This window comes from Sinocyclocheilus grahami, unplaced genomic scaffold, assembly GCF_001515645.1.
Source record: "Sinocyclocheilus grahami isolate Dianchi unplaced genomic scaffold, SAMN03320097.WGS_v1.1 scaffold876.1, whole genome shotgun sequence".
Classification (NCBI taxonomy): domain Eukaryota; kingdom Metazoa; phylum Chordata; class Actinopteri; order Cypriniformes; family Cyprinidae; genus Sinocyclocheilus; species Sinocyclocheilus grahami.
This window is the reverse complement of record NW_015506055.1, coordinates 1064525-1084385: the sequence shown is the minus strand read 5'-3', so window position 1 is coordinate 1084385 and position 19861 is coordinate 1064525. Positions and strand designations below refer to the sequence as shown.

At 38.8% G+C, this 19861-nt stretch overlaps 1 protein-coding gene across 3 annotated transcripts in view; it reads right to left on the bottom strand.

Moving 5' to 3' along the window:
• LOC107563465 (probable palmitoyltransferase ZDHHC1) overlaps nucleotides 1–11951 on the bottom strand; it is a 21614-nt gene extending 9663 nt beyond the window's left edge. For all 3 annotated transcript variants that reach the window (XM_016248355.1, XM_016248353.1, XM_016248354.1), the window contains exons 1-7: nucleotides 11398–11951; nucleotides 9346–9590; nucleotides 8970–9145; nucleotides 8379–8480; nucleotides 7069–7196; nucleotides 6780–6935; nucleotides 5215–5336 (exon numbers count right to left, since the gene is read on the bottom strand). In XM_016248355.1, the coding sequence (XP_016103841.1) occupies nucleotides 5215–5336; nucleotides 6780–6935; nucleotides 7069–7196; nucleotides 8379–8480; nucleotides 8970–9145; nucleotides 9346–9564 (903 nt within the window). In that variant the 5' untranslated portion in view covers nucleotides 9565–9590; nucleotides 11398–11951. The remainder of the gene's footprint in view (nucleotides 1–5214; nucleotides 5337–6779; nucleotides 6936–7068; nucleotides 7197–8378; nucleotides 8481–8969; nucleotides 9146–9345; nucleotides 9591–11397) is intronic.
• Nucleotides 11952–19861: the final 7910 nt, after the last annotated feature.

Sequence of the window (19861 nt, the reverse complement as noted above, 5' to 3'; positions counted from 1 at the left end):
AAAAAAAATTATATATATATATATATTTATTTTTCAGAAATACTGCACATTTACATTTTTTTCCTAAATAAATTCTGGTAAATAACATTTCTGGTAAATACTCTTTTAAAAAGGGTTTTTTGATTATAATTTTATTAGTAGTAGACTAGAACACTTGGATATGTTGTCATTCTTACAATATAATACTGAACTTTGATTTCAGTGATTTGGACTATGAGATGGACACTTGCTTCTTGCACTCTATGTTGCACTTTACTTTTGCATTAAAAAAAGGATTTCATAGAAATTTGGATTTCATTTGGTTTAATAAAATATAGTTTAATAAAATATTTGTAAGTAAAAATGTAGATTTTTTGTGGGAAATTAATCGTTTAGATCAATCAATAAATTAGTAGATAGATTAATCGAAATAAAAATAGTCGTTAGTGGCAGCCCTAAATGCCACCAGCAGTTTTATTCAATAAATAAACTGTGAAGCTTCAGTTTGTTAGCTATGCTAGGACTAACTTATTTTTGCAACTCAACCATCATCCAATAAATCCACAATAGGTATATTTGCACAAGTGTGTATATGGATGGATGGATGTTTTTTTCTCCATTTTGAGAACAGAAGTGTAGAAGTGTGTACAAATTTGTGTGTCTTATGGGTGTGAGGTACTGATGGCACATGTGTGCTTGTGTATGTGGTAACATGAAGTTAGTGAAATGCCAGCCCTGCCCAACACAACAATCTGCATAGTGAGCCAAAGCAAACAGTTCTTAACGAACAGTGAAGTCACATGCACACCTCTTAAGCGCTCTCATGAGATGTACTACTGGGGTCAATTTACATAATCCTTCTGCAAAGCACTCACTAAAATCCCAGCCTGCTTACTGTAGGTAAGAGATTCTTGCAAAAATGCCATGCATTTAGAATTGTAAAAGTGTATTGTATGTTACATACTTTGTAATATGTACACTACCAGTCAAAAGTATGGGGTTGGTAAGATTTTGAATGTTTTTGTAAGAAGTCTCTTATGTTCATCAAGCCTGCATTTATTTATGCTATAAAATATTTTTACAATTTAAAATGTATTTCTGTGATGGCAAAGTAAAATTTTCATCAGCAATAAATCCAGGCTCTTTAGTGTCACATGACACTTCAAAAATCATTCTAACATGCAGATTTGGTGTGCAAGTAACATTTCTTATTATTATAAATGTTAGAAACAGTTCTGTCAAAGAGCAGAATGTCTGCTTATGGCCTTATATTTAAAGCACAGAGTTAAAGGTCCATCAAGGCAGATTCACACTGTCCTCAGAACACACACCATGTGCTCTGTGGCAGGAAGTGAACTCATTGTGTGAGCTCATTTCCTATAGTTCAGTGTGAGCTCAATGTACCGCCCCTGGGAGGATTTGACAGTAGCCTGTTGGAAGAGAGGTTTTCCTGGCAATGTGTTAATTGCTCTGAGAAGCAACTGCACAGATGATTTTGTCCCCACACTAGCTTGTTTTAACAACCTGGTTGTTACAACAACTGCGTTGCCATGAGCTAGCCGCCCTGATGATTACGTATGTGAGCAACACTTGCTCTGTTTTCAGTATTCAACTTCAGTACATAATAGGGCTGTGACGGTCGCCGTGGCAACCGCGGCTGTCTACTGCCACCGGCGGTAGTGCACGTGACGTCACACACTCTATAACAAGCATAATACGAAGTTTTGTATACAAGTGTAATAACAGTTGCGGAACAGTGAACCATGTCTACACCGGACACGACACCGCCGCGTCGCAACAGGTTGAGTCTGTCTAGTGTCTACACAGGACATTTGAACTCTATATCAGTACCTCATAAATAGGACAAGGCATAAATACGACATTTGTCATGTCGTGTCGCATCCAGTGTAGCATCACTGATTATAATGAGTTTTATAGTATTTTGTCGCGCCGCGCACCTCGCGTCCTGTAGACAGGGTGTATTTAACTTTCTTATTTAGGCTACTTTCTTGTTTAACTGTATTATTGCTTTGATATTTATTTTTGTGTTTTGCAGGCTGCGTATTCACTGACTGAAGTGCTAAAATAAACACGAGCTGACGAGTTAAATCGGGTGTGTTAGATGAGTGAGACAGTGCTGGGCTGCTCCAGGACCATTTTGAAAACCATTTCAGAGACATGTTCTTAAATGTGACTAATATAAAATATATTACATGCATGCACAGTTTTAAGGCAGCTTTAATCGCCTCTTTGGTAACTTCATGACTTAACTGACCATGGCATTGCATGCACGTAGTTTATTTCGCACTTTGATATGAAAGGATACAGGCTAGAGCGCGCCGGCGCCTTTGTGCGTGCAATTGAAGAGCACGCGCTTCGAGTACAGTACCGTTTCCGCGCTTGCTTGACTCGCGCCTGGCGCTGAAGTGAAGAGGAGCGCGCGTCTGAAACGTCTCCCATTCTCAATCGTTCTGCGACTGAATAAAAGCACTTCTTGTTAAGAGAAAAAGTGACAGAAGCAGCAGTTGTGAGTGGGGTGGCCAACCCTAACGCGTTAAACTGAAAAAATAATCGCCTGCGTTAACGCGCTAATTTCGACACCACTAATATACAGTATACAGTGGGTACGGAAAGTATTCAGACCCCCTTAAATTTTTCACTCTTTGTTATATTGCAGCCATTTGCTAAAATCGTTTAAGTAAAAAAAATTAACTTAAATGATTTTAGCAAATGGCTGCAATATAACAAAGAGTGAAAAATTTAAGGGGGTCTGAATGCTTTCCGTACCCACTGTATATATCAACACCGTTGGTCCATTACCACCACGGTAGTAAAAATATGCCACCGTCACAGCCCTAGTACATAAGCTTTCATGGAGAATCTGATTTGTGAACAGATATGTATTACTTTAAAGGCTCAAAAACCTAAACCATTATAAAATAGACATGAAGAGTGGTGTCATGGCCATATATACATACATACACTACTGTTTAAAAGTTAAGGGCTAGTAAGATTTTCATGTTATTGAAGGAATGACCTTATCTCTGACCTTATGATACAACCCTTCCTTCTCTCCAAGAACTGTACTCGTCCAGAGTGAGCAAAAGGGCTGGCAGAATCACTCTGGACCCCTCACATCCAGCTCACTCCCTCTTTGAACTGTTGCCATCTGGTCGACGCTACAGAGCTCTGAGCACCAGAACGACCAGACACGGGAACAGTTTCTTCCCTCAGGCCATCCATCTCATGAACACTTGACAATAACTGTGGAACAGACACTATTTATTCACTCATACACTTATTTATCTAACACACACACTCAGTCTACATTCAATTTGCACATAATATACCTGTACATACAACTGTCTATTGTTATATACCTGTACATACAATTGTCGATTTGTATATTTTTATTCCTTATTTACTTGTTCTATTTTTCTATTTTTTATTATCTGTGTTTTTGTTCTGTCACTGTCATTCTGTTACACTGTGGAGCTTCTGTCATGAAAACAAATTCCTCGTATGTGTAAACATACCTGGCAATAAAAACTCATTCTGATTCGGATTCTGATTCTGATCTCCACTAAGGCTACATTTATTTGATTAAAAATACATTTAAAAAATATATAAAAACTATGAAATATTGTAAAATATAAAATAAGTTATCTATTTTAAAGGGTTAGTTCACCCAAAAAAGAAAATTCTGTCATTAATTACTCACCCACATGTCGTTCCAAACCCGTAAGACCTTTGTTCATCTTCGGAACACAAATTAAGATATTTTTGATGGAATCTGAGAGCTAAATAGACAGCAATACAACTGAAATGTTTCCAAGTCCAGAAACTTAGCTAGGAGTTCGGTAAAATAATCCATGTGACATCAGGGGTTCAACTGCAATTATACGAAGATACGAGAATACTTTTTGTGCAAAAAAAAAAAATAATAATATGACTTTATTCAACAATTCATCTCCGCGTCACCCTGTAGCGCCATTTTGGAGAGTATCACCAACGTATGCTGTTCTGTGTCAGCTGCGTCACGCCGGATCTGTTTCCTATGCTGTTGTGATTTGATTTAAACGGAAACCGCGTATCTGCGTGGCGCAGCTGACACATAACAGCATACGTTGTTTACGTCCAGTGGATATTCTCCAAAATGGCACCAGGATGATGCGGAGGAGACGAATTGTTGAATAAAGTCGATATTTTTTTCTTTCTTTTGCACACAAAAAGTATTCTCGTAGCTTTGTATAATTGCGGATGAACCACTGATGTCACATGGATTATTTTACAGATCTCCTTGCTACATTTCTGGACTTGGGAACATTTCAGTAGCATTGCTGTCTATGGGAGGGTCAGACAGCTCTCAGATTCCATCAGAAATATCTTCATTTGTGTTCCGAAGATGAACGAAGGTCTTACGGGTTTGAAACGACATGAGGGTGAGTAATTAATGACAGAATTTTCATTTTTGGGTGAACTAACCCTTTACAGTATTTTAAAATGTAATTTATTCCTGTGATGGCAAAGCTGAATTTCCAGAAGCCATTGCTCCTGCTGCCAGTCTTCAGTGTCACAAGATCCTTCAGAAATCATTCTAATCTGCTGATTTGGTGCTCAAGAAACATGTCTTATTATTATCGATGTTGAAAACTGTTGTGCTGCTTATTATTTTTGTGAAACCATGATACATTTTTTCAGGATTCCTGATGAATAGAATTAGAAAATATATATATATATATATATATATATATTTTTTTTTTGTAACAATGTAAATCTCTTTACTTTCACTTCAGATCAATTTAATGCTGAATAATGGTATTATCTTCTTTAAAAAAAATTTACTGACCCCCAAATTTTTAACAGGAGCATATCTAGATAATTACATTAAAGAAAAATAAAACAATGAAACATACTGACATTCCCACAAAATTCTTTAGTACAGAATTAGTTTAAACATGCATGCATTTGATGTATGCTCCAAATATTAATATATGTAACTACATAAAATAATAAGCGGAAATACAGATCTGTTGAGAGCCTGCATTGTTTTCAATGGCCTATCAACAAAATGTTGACATTAATCGGCTAAACAGACACGGAAATGTATACATTTGTAAGTTTATATATATATTTTACACAAAACTGTACAGTATAGATGTTGAACATCAAAATGCAAATAACCACCTTGAGCAGTGCTAAAAATATGTTTGTTTGTTTTTGTCTGTGTTGTACCTTGAATAGATTCATCTTGGGAACCCCAGAGTCATTCTCTGGAGGGGGCTTTCTGGAATCTTTGGCCTCTTGCCGATGCCGCTGTCGCACAATATACTCATATGTGCTAAGCCTGTTCCACACTAAAGGATAGAATGAGACGGAGAATGAGACCGAGAATCTGATACAAAATGTCTTCTGCTGTATCACCTATTCATATCACACCATTTACAATGCCATTCAGAACAGGAACCATATCTACAAATTGTTTATCGTACATATTATTCATATCATCAGGCAAAAAAGTATGGCTGTGGATGTTTATTTCTGGTTTCATCTCAAAAATAGGTTGGAAAGTGAAACCAAGTTCTTTTGCCTCTTTTGCCCCCTTGTGGCACACAGTGAGATATCACTCGTGCATTACATGGCTCCATGTAGTATACAGAATTTAAATATCTATCTTATTTTAGGCTTACATTTCTTCCATTGTTTATTTGATTCAGCTGCAAGTCATAAGCTCTACTCCAACCTGACAAACCCACAGTGGAAAATGTTTAATTAATAACAGCAACAAAACATCAAATAACCCCAGAACCAGAGACCGATCATAGAAAGACTGTCTTTGTCGTTGTGGCTTCAGAAAATGAACTGATCTTGCCTGTGGTGTTTTGTTGTCATGGTTACCGAGGCTAGAACTAAGCTACACAGATCTGCCTGAGCTGACGGTGGACAGCATGTGGCGGTGAGTGACTGTTTCATGGTAATCAAGCTGCGGTCTCTCTCATGCAGAAGAATTAAGACTACACCAAAGCCTGAGCTCAAACCCAACTGTTGGCATTGTGTAGATATCGACCTGATTATTCCAGGCATCAGAGGATTACACCTGCACCTGCAGTTCAAAAGGCGCAGGCAGTAAATAGTTAGTTGCAGTAAACCCCGCTTCAAAGATATACGTGTAATGATATATGCAAATATATGCATGTTTTAATTCAAAGTGTGCTGCACTGACTTTTAATGCATTCAGCTCCTTATTAAATTCCTTTGAGTGCATTATTAATCAGGCCAGGGGAAGCATTTGAGTTTAATCCTAGGTTAATATTGAAGGCAGAGGTGTGCATTGCTGGGAATGCTCTCTCAAACACTACCGTTCAAAAGCAGGATTCAGTAAGATTTGTTTTTAAAGAAATTAATTCTTTTATTCAGCAATTGAATTGATCAGAAGTGACAGGAAATACTTTTACATTGTTACTGTTTCAAATTAATGTTTCGATCCATCAGTCCTGAAAAAAACAAATGTATCAGTTTCCACAAAATAATTAAGCAGCACAGCTGTTTTCACCATCGTAATTTTCAGAAAATGTTTCTGAATTTCTGAATTAACATGTGACACTAAAGAGTGGAGTAACTGCGGTTTAAAACTATTTGCCATCACAGGAATTAATTACATTCTAAAATGTATTAAAATAGAAAAGTTATTTTAAATTGTAATAATGTTTCACAAAATTATTGTTTTTACAGTACAAATAAATACAGCACTTCTGGCAAAAACATTTGTAAAAATCTTGTAGGCAGAAGAGTGTACTCACTGAGGTATATGTGGAAGCAGAGTAAGTGTCCCAGCAAGAGTGCAGACAGCAGGCCCAGAGCAATGGTGACTCCTGCTAGAGCGGGAATGGCTGGACCAGATGTGGTGACCGGAGCCACCGGCAGAAACACAAACCACACCACAGATTCATTCCTTACTGCAGACACACAAAACCCCCCAGAAAATTAGAGTTTGACATGTGGACAGAAATCTGTGAAAATGTGTAGTTTGTTGTGTGTAGTGTGACCAACTTTCAGTGCATTCAAACATGCCCACAAAACACCTCTTACCCTGTTGAAAGTGCTTGTCAGATCGAAGTTTTGATGGGTCCAAAAAAAACTCTATAAAAACATAACTAGCAATAACTACTACCAAAATAATCCCCAGGAGAGCAGAAATCACACTATTGAGAAACAGCCTGTGACAAATAGAGAAAGAGAAATGAACAAATACACTGTGTTTGGCTTTCAAAGAGATTTTTTTTTTTTTACTAAATGTTTTTTGTATACACTACTGGTTGAAGTCAGAAATACAGTTAAAAACAGTAGCATTGTGAAATACTATTACAATTTAAGATCGTTTTCTTTTTTAATACATTCCCGTGGTGGCAAAACTGAATTTTCAGCAACCATGATATAACATGATAATACTGAAATATTCTAATATGCTGATTTGGTGCTCAAGTAACATTTATTATTATTATAAATTTTTTAGGATTCGGTGATGAAGAGAAAGTTCAAAAGAACAGCAATTACTTCAGAAATATTTCTTTTTAACAATGTAAATGTCTTTACTGTCACTTTTGATCAAATTAATACATCCTTGCTGAACAAAAGTATTAATTTCTTCCACAAAAAAAAAAAAAAAAACATCGGACCCCAAAACACGTTATGCCACTTGTAAAAAAAGCTGCATTAGTTATGTCATAGAGACTTTAGTCACACTGCCTGATCATGTTCATTTAATGAAAAGACATTAAGGTAAAAACACACATGACTTGATTCACAATGTAAATGTCTTTACTGTCACTTTTGATCAAATTAATACATCCTTGCTGAACAAAAGTATTAATTTCTTCCACAAAAAAAAAAAAAAAACATCGGACCCCAAAACACGTTATACACTTGTAAAAAAAGCTGCATTAGTTATGTCATAGAGACTTTAGTCACACTGCCTGATCATGTTCATTTAATGAAAAGACATTAAGGTAAAAACACACATGACTTGATTCCTTGGTCAGCATCCCAAAGGTCTGCCAGTGAAAATGAAACTCACAAATGAAATGAGTGTTTGTATGTGATGCTAAGCAACAGCACTTGATCTCATGATTGCTTTATGACTTCTATTTGAGAAAACATTAAATATGCCATAAAATCATGAAATGGTTCACATCAGCATTCTGGATATGGTGACAGACTATACAATAAAATGCTATATCTGAATATTACATCTCTCTCTGAATAGTTGGACATAGGATCCGCCTTGAAAAAGACTCACAGTTAAAATATCTATCTACCAGCTGCTGTCAATGGAAACGACAGGACGTGAAAAACGGACCCACATAATGACAGACAGAGAAGAGAAAGTGAAAACAACTCACCAGTAGTTTCTGCTGCCCACACAATTGTTCAGCCATCGACAGTGGTGGTCAAAGCTTGCCACACACTTATTACATGCACTACAGTGTTTTGATTTAGGCCCTCTGGAAAGAACAGTGTTACAGGTAATTGGTTATGTACATGTTGCGCGGTACAAGACCTGCTTGAAAAAGTTGCATGCTTGGACACAATGCATTGGTAAGTACAGCGATAGGCAGAAAGGGTAGCATATCCTGTGAAAGTGCTAAGCGTAAGTGATTCTTGCCTATGTCAGTTATTGTCAATTTGCACCTGAAACTTCAAGAAAGTTGTCAAATTAACTATATATGACAGTCAGTCAGCATTAGAAAGTGCTGCAGTAGTTTCGTCATTTCCAATTCAGGACTTAGATGTCAATGATTGTAAGCTTCAGTCACTTGTTCTTATTATACTGCTATTGTAGTCATATTAATAAAAACAATAAGATTGGATAAAATGCAGAGGGTGTGCATAACAGTCGTTTGACTACAGTTACAGAAATCTGAATAAAGCATCTGTACACATGCATACCCACACAACAATAGGGAAACAGAGAGCAGCACGTCTGTACTTACACATCTACTTCACAGAGGTAGCAGTGACAGTTCTCGATGACGTGTGCATGTTTGGTGCGGTCAAACACCGGCATGGGTCCCTTATAACTCTTAGCTCTGACATTATAATCCGCAGGGTCGATGGAGACGGCCATCAGGTGCATGAAGAGGTGACTAATAAATGTAATGCCTGTACACTGAGCTCTGAGTTAAAGACTGATGTTTAATCAAAAAGTGAGTCTCTCAAAAGACTAGCTGTATATAGTTCACAAAGAGCTGCACAAAGATCCAACTTTGAATGGCTGCTACAGGGTAACATATGTATATTAATATGATGCAGATGTGTGCAGGAATAGCTTCTGTGTAGGCCATGTGACAAACTGTAAAACAAGGATACAATATATCCGGCTGGGATCCAGTGTGTGGGGAGCAGAGGCACAAATACACCGAAACCAGTGACAGCAAAGTAGAGATAAAGCAGCCAGGCCAGGAGCTGGAAAGGGTGCGGGGGCCAGCTCCAACCATTGGTCCGAGAGCACAGGGGCACATCGGCTCTCCTGGTTACCCCCTCACTCACTGGGGCTGTGCGATTGGAGTTCTTACTGCAGACATCCATGAGAGGGGAGCCTCCTTCTGTCACTCCTGCCATTAAAACAGTGTAGAATGTTTACTTTGAACAAATTACAACTAGGGCTGCACGATTAATCGAATGTGATTGTCATGCGTATCTTGTCAGGAAATCCGTTTCTGTGATTAGTAGTAAATCTCCACAGCACGTGCTTTCAGATGGAGCAGCATTTACTACACAGAGCCGTAGTTCACTGACAAGCTACACAAAATCGCATTCATAATCGCAGGTGACTTAATCACGCGATTATCGCGTGATTAATACTATTTCATAGTATTCTAAGCAGTGATAAAGGCTATGTAGATTAGCATTGCATTATTATATACTTTATTATAATAAAAATTATAATAAGAGGAACTCAGATAAACCATATATTGTCATAGTCGTGTCTTTATTAGTCACATTGAATCAATGAAATCAGTTAAATCTTCTGTTTATTCAGCAACAGCTATAGGCATTTCCTGGGTTTCTTCTGCAAGGGGTATTTGGAGTTGCAACGCGAGAGCGCCCTCTGGCCTTCGGACGGAGATTTACTGCTGATCACAGAACCATGCTTCACTGAAAGATACGCATGACAATCGCCGCTTCTGCCAAATCGCGATTTATCGCCTTTGCAATTTAATTTCGATTAATCGTGCAGTCCTAATTACAACCCTCTAAATTGCTAGTAAATCCCTCACATATGCGACTAAATCTTCACTCTGGGCGACTAAATTATGTCTAATATTAGCCAATGGCTAATCAATTCTTAGATTTTACTGGCCAATGTGTGAGTTAGAGGCTAAGTATAAGTTTAGCACATATATTTTCACTCGCCAAACTCTGACTGAGCACTTCAGTTTCATTCTCCGCCAAGCGATCTCTGTTATTTTTCAATTCATCTGAATGTATGTGCAACGCACCTGTATTTAACGTACCGTAAACTGTAGTGTAAAGGCGCACATATCGCCGTCGCTTTGTCTATATAAATAGTATATGAAATATTTAATATTAGTCTGGCGAGTAAACTAAAAGAATTTACTAGCCAATGGGAATTCTATTGCCAAGGTGTTCATAGAGAGTTGTATTACACGTTTGATTTGGCTCTGCAGGCTGATAATACATGGAGCAACTATGGGAAAGTGCCCAAGGCAACATTGCTCAAAAAAAGTTGCCCCGAGTATCATCAACCTTACTGCTTTAAAGAAATAATTACCCAAAAAATGGTAATTCTGTTATCGTTTAATTACCCTCAAGTTGTCCAAACCTGTATGACTTTGTTTATTCTGTCATACAGAAAAGATATTTTGAGAAATTTTGTAGGTTTTTTTTTTTTTTTTTGGTTTGGTTTGGTTACAAAACAGCCTTCAAAATAAAGAAGAAGGAAAGAAGAAAGAAATCCATGCAGCTTTGGAATGAGATGACAGTGAATAAACGACGGCAGAACTTTCTACACATTTTAAAATAATGTCAAAACAATGTTTAAAACAGAGTTCTGAAGTATTGTATTTTTTATTATTTCACTCAGAATTGATTGAAAAGGCTTTGTTTTTATAACAATTAGATTTATTGCTCATTTAAAAAGCATATATATTAATGGTTTAAATATTGTTATTATTAGAAATTTTAGCAGACAGTCACTTGTAATTAGACTTTAAAAAAAACATATATATTAATGATTGCTTAAAATTTTATGGCTAACCTACTTGCCACTTTTAGAGAAAACCAAAAAAAGTTATTGTAGAAAACATTAAACCCCAAATACCTTTATTTATATGCAGATATCGTTATTGGTCACTGATCCACTATAACCAGTAACTGATGGTAAACCATAAAACTCACCTGCTCAGTTACTGATGTCAAGACTCTGGCCTGCTCCGCCACATCTGACTCAGCCAACATTACCTGCACTGCTTTTTCTTCACACGAAAACTACCACTAACCTGACACATCTTTGAGCCTCATCCACAGCACCAACACAACCGCTCTGAGTGACGGCTAGCTCTATCTTTACTCATTTACTGTATCTGTAGCCTGAGAGCGGAGAAGGCGTCTCAGTAACCTAAATCTCTCATCCCGTGGGTAAACCAATCTCCTCTAGATGTAGTAATTAACTTGCAATAGAGCACCAAAGAAATACGAGGCTTGAAACTGACCAAACGTTAAGCGCTTGTTGTGTCCGTTGAGCACGACCGACTGTACCGTTAACTAAGTATTCTGCAAACAAATCACATCTTACAGCAACCGCGCGCATCTCAACCAATATTCAAACAGTTGTATTCATCTATAACGACGACTAAACAAATAAAGATTTTATAATACAGCAGCGGCACTCAATCCAATATTTTCGGCATGTAGTGACAATTTGTGTATTAAATAGCTGACCGACGCACCTACATCCGGGAAAACCGTTACACGACACGTTTTATTTCAAATTAAAAGTCCTTAGCACTAAATAACAAAGATTGTTTTTTTTTTACATATAAGGTACTGTGTTAATTACAAATGGAAGTTTTTTTTTATTCATAACATCAAATCTGATATAATCACATTCTTGTTTAATTCTTATTAGTAGTAGTAGTAGTAATAGTCATTCTGTCAAATCCAGTTTCTTTGTGCTGTTGCAGTGTTTCTGTTTTACATCACAAGCTGTTCAGTGTTCCCTGTAGGCAGTTTTCCAGGAGATGGCAGCAATATCATGACAAACCATAAAACAAAATACATTAGTTCACTTTTGTTTCCTCAAAAGAACAGTTTTGGAACAACAGAGAATTTAAATTTTTTTTGGTCAATTAGAATATTATTATTATTTTCTGGAGAAGCTTACCCATTGTAATTATTATTTCTGTTAATTCTGTAATGCAATGTGTGTGCTATGGTCATCGTAGTATAGAGTGCTACTCATGTGGTCCAAACATCCATATCAAACTTTTCATTCAAAATTGTATTAAAAAAGAAAGAAAGAAGAAAAAATACATTAAATATGCCATTTCACAACAGTTATGTTCTATAATGCCAAATGTCTAAACATAAAATGTCTATAGAATGAGGAGGAATGAGGTCTGGTACATGGAACAGAAGTTTGTTTGTATTGATTCGCGTATTTAAAAGGCATTTTAAGGCTTCATTGCATTTATCTGTTATGTGAACATCTTACTCTAAACGCTAACTCATTTGTTTAGGTCGTTATATAACCATTATTTTAAAAAACATATTCCTATGGGGCATAAGAGCAACTCCTTCCAAAGGAGGAGGGACTCTTTTGTCCTAAAGGAGATCCTAACTGAAATCACTACGGTTACTAAACAGATATGATATGAAACACACAAGAGTGTTAGATTCTCTATAATATGGCCCCAGATCAGATCGAGAACACATGATAATTTGTATGCATAGTTTGTGCTGATAAAAATTGTTGTTGTTAAAATGTGTGAACTGAAGCAAAGCAGAGGTTTTGTGCCATAGCCACCAAAAAGCATAGCATGTTTTGCAACTGCTGCATGCCGATTGGCTTTCCAGTATTGAACTTGACTATTTTAATTACTAGATGGCTTGATTTAATTTTTTTAATAGTTGATTTACAGTACATAGATAGATAGATAGACAGACAACAGACTTAGAATGGAATTTTTCAAAGAAATGGCTATGCCAGTAATTTCCAGCTTGTCCTGTGGTGGGATGGCTCATGTCAGGGAATGAGCACATCTGGAGTTCTGGAACATTTTGGCTAAGCAATTCAGTTCTTCAAGGAACATTTTTTTGGATGAGTTTGTATCTAATACAAACATAGTTTTTCTGGATTATTTAGTGATGCACCTGTTCCAACCCCCGTAGTCCCCCAGAGGGAGTCAAATGAGGTGAGACTGGAGGGGTGACGCCGTTTTGAGCACATCTACAGAACAGGCATGCTATTCTACGAATGTGGTAAGTAATATTTGAATGCTGCAACAAGCACGCTCCATGATAATTTGAACTTCCCAGCAGGATCTGCTGAACAATGAGCTCTATTTCTATCCCAGTTTGCCGTTCTAGCGGACATGCACATCACAAGGTTTAGCTAACAGTTTTTGGCTGAGCGTGGAGCTCATGTGGCCCAAGCAGTAAAAGCTAAACTGGTTTTGAAGAGAACATTTGGGCTCTCTCTCTCTTGGCAGTGGTGTGAATGGTAACAGAAAATGAGGCAGGGGCCAGTGAGTTTACATGGGTAGGGACAGAGGCGAACCAAGATGAAGTGGGGGCAAAATTAATAGATGAGACCCTTCTAAAAGATTATTTTGTTAATATATCTTTGTTACCTAGATATATATTTATACAACATACAAAAAGTAGTTAAAACATATAATAGAACATAAATTCTTTAATTTTAAAACAAAGTGCTTATTCTTTAACAAAATATCAATCTTCATCTTTATGGCAGAAAATACTGTACAATACAATCTTGAAGATACAGTACAATCTTCATATTTACAGTAACGGATTGTCACCTTAAAATTGGTGCTTACGAGCCTTAGCTACAGCAAATGCTGTCACTATGTCCTTCATATGAAATTAGTGCCAGTGCTGACAGCCTCTCTTGGTTCATTGTTGACCTGAGGTATGTTTTATCAGCTTTACTAGTTTTATTAGTTGACAACTAATTATGTTAACTCTATTTAGAAGAGCTAAATAAATAATGTCAACTAAGTAAATGTAATGATATTTATTTATATTGATTCATGGGCTCCCACTGGCAGCAACACCAACAGCCTACTATGGTAAATTATTTAAATACTTAACTAGTTAACTACGAATTAAGTTAATAAATAATGGTATAATAATTAAATAATGCATTAAATATTTTGGCATTTCTTTTAGATTTAATTTAAAAATTACATTTTTTAAACATTTCCTGAAAAAGGACACATCAAAAGGAGTGCTTTAAGTTATCTTTACCTGTAGAAGCTGCTAAAGGCAACACAGACTTGTTGCTACTGTAGTTTTGTTACTCTAAATTTACTCTATCACTTAAAAGTACAGCTCTGTTTTGACATTGGCTTGTCAGATAGTTTGTTACGTTCATTGCTACAGTTATCTTACATTACATTTACATTTAGTCATTTAGCAGACGTTTTTATCCAAAGCAACTTACAAATGAGGACAATAAAAGCAGTCAAAACTAACAAAAGAGCAACAATATATAAGTTTTTTTTAAATAAAGAATAAAAAAGATAAATATAGATAAAGTCGAATTAAAATAGAATAGAAAGTGTTAGAGTTAGAAGGTCAAATAAAGGTGGAACAGATGTGTTTTTAGTCGATTCTTGATGATGGCTAAGGATTCAGCTGCTCGGATTGAGTTGGGCAGGTCATTCCACCAGGAGGGAACAGTTAATGAAAAAGTCTGTGAAAGTGATTTTGTGAGATGGCACAATAATACGCCGTTCACTTGCAGAACGCAAGCTTCTTGAAGGCACATAACTCTGAAGTAATGGATTTAGGTAAATGGGTACAGAGCCAGTGGAGGTTTTGTAGGCAAACATTAATGCCTTGAATTTAATGCGAGCAGCTACTGGTAGCCAGTGCAAACTGATGAACAGAGGTGTGACATGTGTTCTTTTCAGCTCATTAAAAATTAATTTTGCAGCGGCATTTTGGGTTAAATGTAGAGGTTTGATAGAAGTGGCTGGAAGACCAGCCACGAGAGCATTGAAATAGTCCAGCCTGGATAGAACAAGAGCTTGAACAAGGAGTTGTGTTGCATGTTCTGAAAGAAAGGGCCTGATTCCTAATGTTGTATAAAGCAAATCTGCAGGACCGGGTAGTTTTAGCAATGTGGTCTGAGAAATTCAGCTTATCATCAATCACAACTCCAAGGTTTCTAGCTGTTTTTGAAGGAGTTATGGTTGATGAGCCTAACTGGATGGTGAAATTTTGATAAAGTGATGGGTTTGTTGAAACCACAAGCAGTTCTGTCTTAGCCAGGTTGAGTTGAAGGTAATGGTCCGTCATCCAACAAGAAATGTCTGTTAGACATGCTGAGATGCGAGCAGCTATTATCGGATCATCAGGATGGAATGAGAGGTAGAGTTGAGTGTCATCAGCATAGCAGTGATATCTTATCACCTTCAATCGCGGATCAATTTGGCGGATTCACTCACGTAATTTTTTACAATCGCGTTTGAAGAGATGCCTGTGATTGGTTACAATACTCAACGCTGCAAAACAAGTTGTACATAGAAACTTTTGGTTTTGTAATTCAAAACCAGAGCGCGCCGCTTGTATAGTGTTAACCTGGGCCCTGAACGGGGTTGAGATCACTTTAGGTGTGTAGTCGAATCTGGGCGTGAGTCTGACCATACAATCATTTGGGCCAAACTGCATACAAGCACTATTGACTGATAGGGCATGTAAATCACCCACCCATTTTCCACATGCTAGCGTGAGCAGCAGCGCCGTCTTAAATGAGAGCACTTTCATGTCGCTAGACTGTTTCACAGCTGCCTCTTTTCTGCATCTCGCATCTCCGTAAGCATCAGCCACAGGTGACGATGCAGAACCACAAGGCTGCCCATATTGCGGCCGATTCCCTGGGCGACCTTTTTAGATGCAGCCAGGGCTAGATCAGCTGCTGTCCGCAATTTGCGCAGTGACTCTGGTTCCGGGCCTTCTTCATCCAGGGACCTCAGCAGTTGCGTCTGGAATACCTGCAAGATTGCCAACGTGTGGAGATGCTGCGTGTCCTGCAGAAATATATTTTTCAGTGATGTGAGCTGTGGCTCGACATGGCTTAGAAGGCAATGAAGTGATTTTCCAGCCTCGGGATGGACATAGGGGAGCCGCGACGGCGTCCTCAACTGGAGGTGGTCGCGCTTACCCTCTTTTCTCTGCCCCCTCCACTGCCGTGAGAAGCTGAGTTCCTTGTGCATGGGCTCGGGCTGAGTGAGGGGAGCGCCATGAACGAGTGAGCTCCTCGTGGAGCTCAGGGAAGAAAGGGGCGGGTCTCTTTGGTGTGTCCGCTTGGCGGCTCGCGTCGAGGAAAGACCCGTCCGTCCAACGTTTAGACGGCTGTTCAGGGGCTGTCCAGTCCAACTCCAAATCGGCTACAGCCTCCGTGAGGATACTCATCAGCTACGCGTCCATTGAAGTCGGGATGCAGCTAGCCTCTGAAGGGACCTCCGACCAGGCACCCGGGTCAGAGGCACTCGTGGACATGGCGTCGTCCTCTCCACAGCCGAACAACACCATTTCCTGCGCTTTTGCCGGAGAGCGGGAACTCTCATTAACATAGATGCACCCAGCGAGCCAGCGGAGGAGATGCACCCAGCGAGCCACTTCTACAAACAACGGCCAGCCTCGCACGAAGGATCTTGACTGGCAATTCCTCGCAGGCTCGGCAATCCGATCCTTCCATTACCGCCTCAGCATGGGCGCAGCGGCCCAGACACAGCACACAATCCTCGTGTGCATCAGGAAAGTCGACGGGCCCACCACACATGCAGCAAAGAGACATCTTCGAAGTAGGTAATACTTGTACTACGCCGGAGCGCAAGAGGGGATCTCCAGGTGAAGAAGAAAGATTCTGAGGTATTCTGGCGCCCGACATCGCTTATATAGTGGCTGAGCCAGCCAATCAGGTGAATGCTCGGACGCCATTGTCTATTGCAAAGCAATAGAGTGATTCAATCAGGCTTCAGCATTTCGAGGAAAAGGGTTTCCCCATACGTAATGTCGAGAAACCGACTCGATAAGGGAACACACAGGAGCATTTGAAAGCAGGTGACTTCGAGCGGGTTCAGAATTGAGCTGATACTACAGTACTGTCTGTAAACTGTAAAAAGACCCCCGGCGCATCTTCCCCGGTACCACCTATTCTATTGCAGCCTATATTAATACCTGCTAAACACTACATAATATGCTGCTGCTAAGTGCAACCCTAGCTAACCTGTTTCCCAGTAACCATATTAGTAATTAGACTATTACCAGTAATTCATCTTGCAAATAATTAAACGAAAATAAGCTCGAATTAACAACGAAAACATTTGTTTGTCATATCCTTTAGTCAATCTTATCTCCATCATTTTACCGCTGTCATGTTTCCTCTTTTCCTCCTCTTCTTGCTTTTTTCCCGCTTCTGGCTGCCAGATGGATAAGTCCTCTTCATGTTTAAATTAGCAAATGCAGTAATGCACGAGGAAGTGCTGTGCTAGTTTGAAGACGGCGGCAGACGCATCACAAGGAAAAAGCAAGCACATCCAGCGTAACGTGAGAGGGGGCCCCCTAGGGGGGATGCGCAGATATAATGCTCCATGTTATATTAATAATGACATTTCCGATTGTTCAAAGGGTCAGCTGTCGGGGGCCCCCTCAAAATGTGGGGCCCCAGGCAATTGCCTGCCTTGCTTACCCTATTGCTACGCCTCTGGGTAGGGAATGACCCTATCACACACTTTCCCACATACAGTATAAAACTTAAAATCTCAGCTTTGACTTCTGTCAGTAGTTCTTCAGCAAAGGGATCCCTTAAACTCCTACAGTAAAACTAACAAGCCTTAAGGTCCATTCATAATAAGAATGATAACCATAAAGTTTACAATTTGAATGCCTTGTGTCATTGTAATTTCTATAGTTTCAATTAAGGTAACGCATGTGTTCATTATACCCTGGCACATATATTTCTTGGCTTAGGCTGAGATTTGACCTGACAAGAACTGTACAACCGAAGAAAGCACTGCTGTCTTTGAGAGGCCCAGGCCAAGGATGAGCGAAGACTGGAGGGAGAATCTGGAAGTAACATAAACACTCTCTCTTACACACACACACACACATATGACCCTCATGCTCTGGCCTTGGCACACTGCAGCCCTTGCCTGATAAAATTAGAATCAGGAAGCAAAACAAAATGTGAAGTGCTCTGCATGAGTACATATTAAGTTTCTCAGAAACTGAATGTCAGACACGTTTATGGTCTTGTTAATCAAAAGAAAAGGGGACCCCTGAACTCTGACTGACTGTATTTTGCCTGTAACCGTACACCATGCGAATTTACTGAGCTCATTGACAGAGTAGCTTGAGGACCGTCTTTTAAAACATTTAGTCTGCCTCACTGCTCAAGACACATGGTCCTTTCCAAATTTCTACTTGCATTTATTGTAAAAGCATTCCTTACAAGTCATATCTCAAAGTAGTCTTTATTTAATCTAGTGTTGATGTCATGTCTATATAAACACAGTGTCATAAGATGGAATGTGTGAAACGTGAATTTGAAAACACAGAGTTTTTGGTCTCTTTGTTTAAGTCAATATTGAAGCACCCGATATTACTGTTTGTTAGTTTGTTTGTTTTAAATATATTTAGCAAATTTAACAGTCATAGATGTTTTGATGCTCCATTATGCAGATATTATGTTTCTTAAGCTGCTCCAGTGGTGCAATAGGTTAGCGTGTGGTACTTATTAGGAGTTTGAGGGTGACAAAGCCTTCACATGTTATCGGAAATTTCCCACTTCTGAAGTTGTAATGATGAGTTTGTCGTGTTCAAGTGCTTTGTTGTCGGAAAGAGTAGGAATCATGGAGGACAGCCCATTCATGAGTTCATTCTTGCCTATTTCTTGCAGAAATCTTATTAAAGCCAAAAGGTAAAGTTTAACTGAACTGAAACCTATTCTGCAATCATTTGATGTCTGCATTTGGTCTTTATTATCACACAGAATGAGTCACACCCTCATTTTCTTTTCCCTCAGTTTGATTCATCTCTCTTTTTCCGGTCTTTTTGTTGGAGCATTTGCTCTAATTTCCACAATGCTGGCCATATAGTGAGACTGGGAGCTCTTGGCATCGTCTGCATTGAACTCGATTTGAAGCTTACAGAGCTTGGTTGGGTGAAAAAAATAATAGAAAAGGTCAGAGGTATGCTCTCTGGGAATTTGAAGTTGGAATCTTCTCTGTCTGTGCTTTGGCAAGCAATTCCTATTACTTTCTCTTGATAATTGATATCGGGGCATACCTCACTGACCCCGAACCCCCCCCACACACCCTCGCTGTAACAACATTTTCCATACAGAAAGGACAATTGTGCTTCTCCGTTCCACCTCATGCCACTTCCCAGCTCCCTCTGTACCTTGCATGCCAGGAACAATGATTATGGCAGTAGGGGTTGTGTATAGTGGTTGTTTTTGGGGGGTACATGAGGACAGTAAAGGGGATCCTTTACTTCTGTTGCCAGGTCTCCTGGGATTGCTGCTGGTGTAGCACGCTCTTCCTCTCCTCCACAAAGGGAGATTTAGCCCTTGCTGTGTTTAGGGAAGTGGACTCAGAGGGAGGTGGCGCAC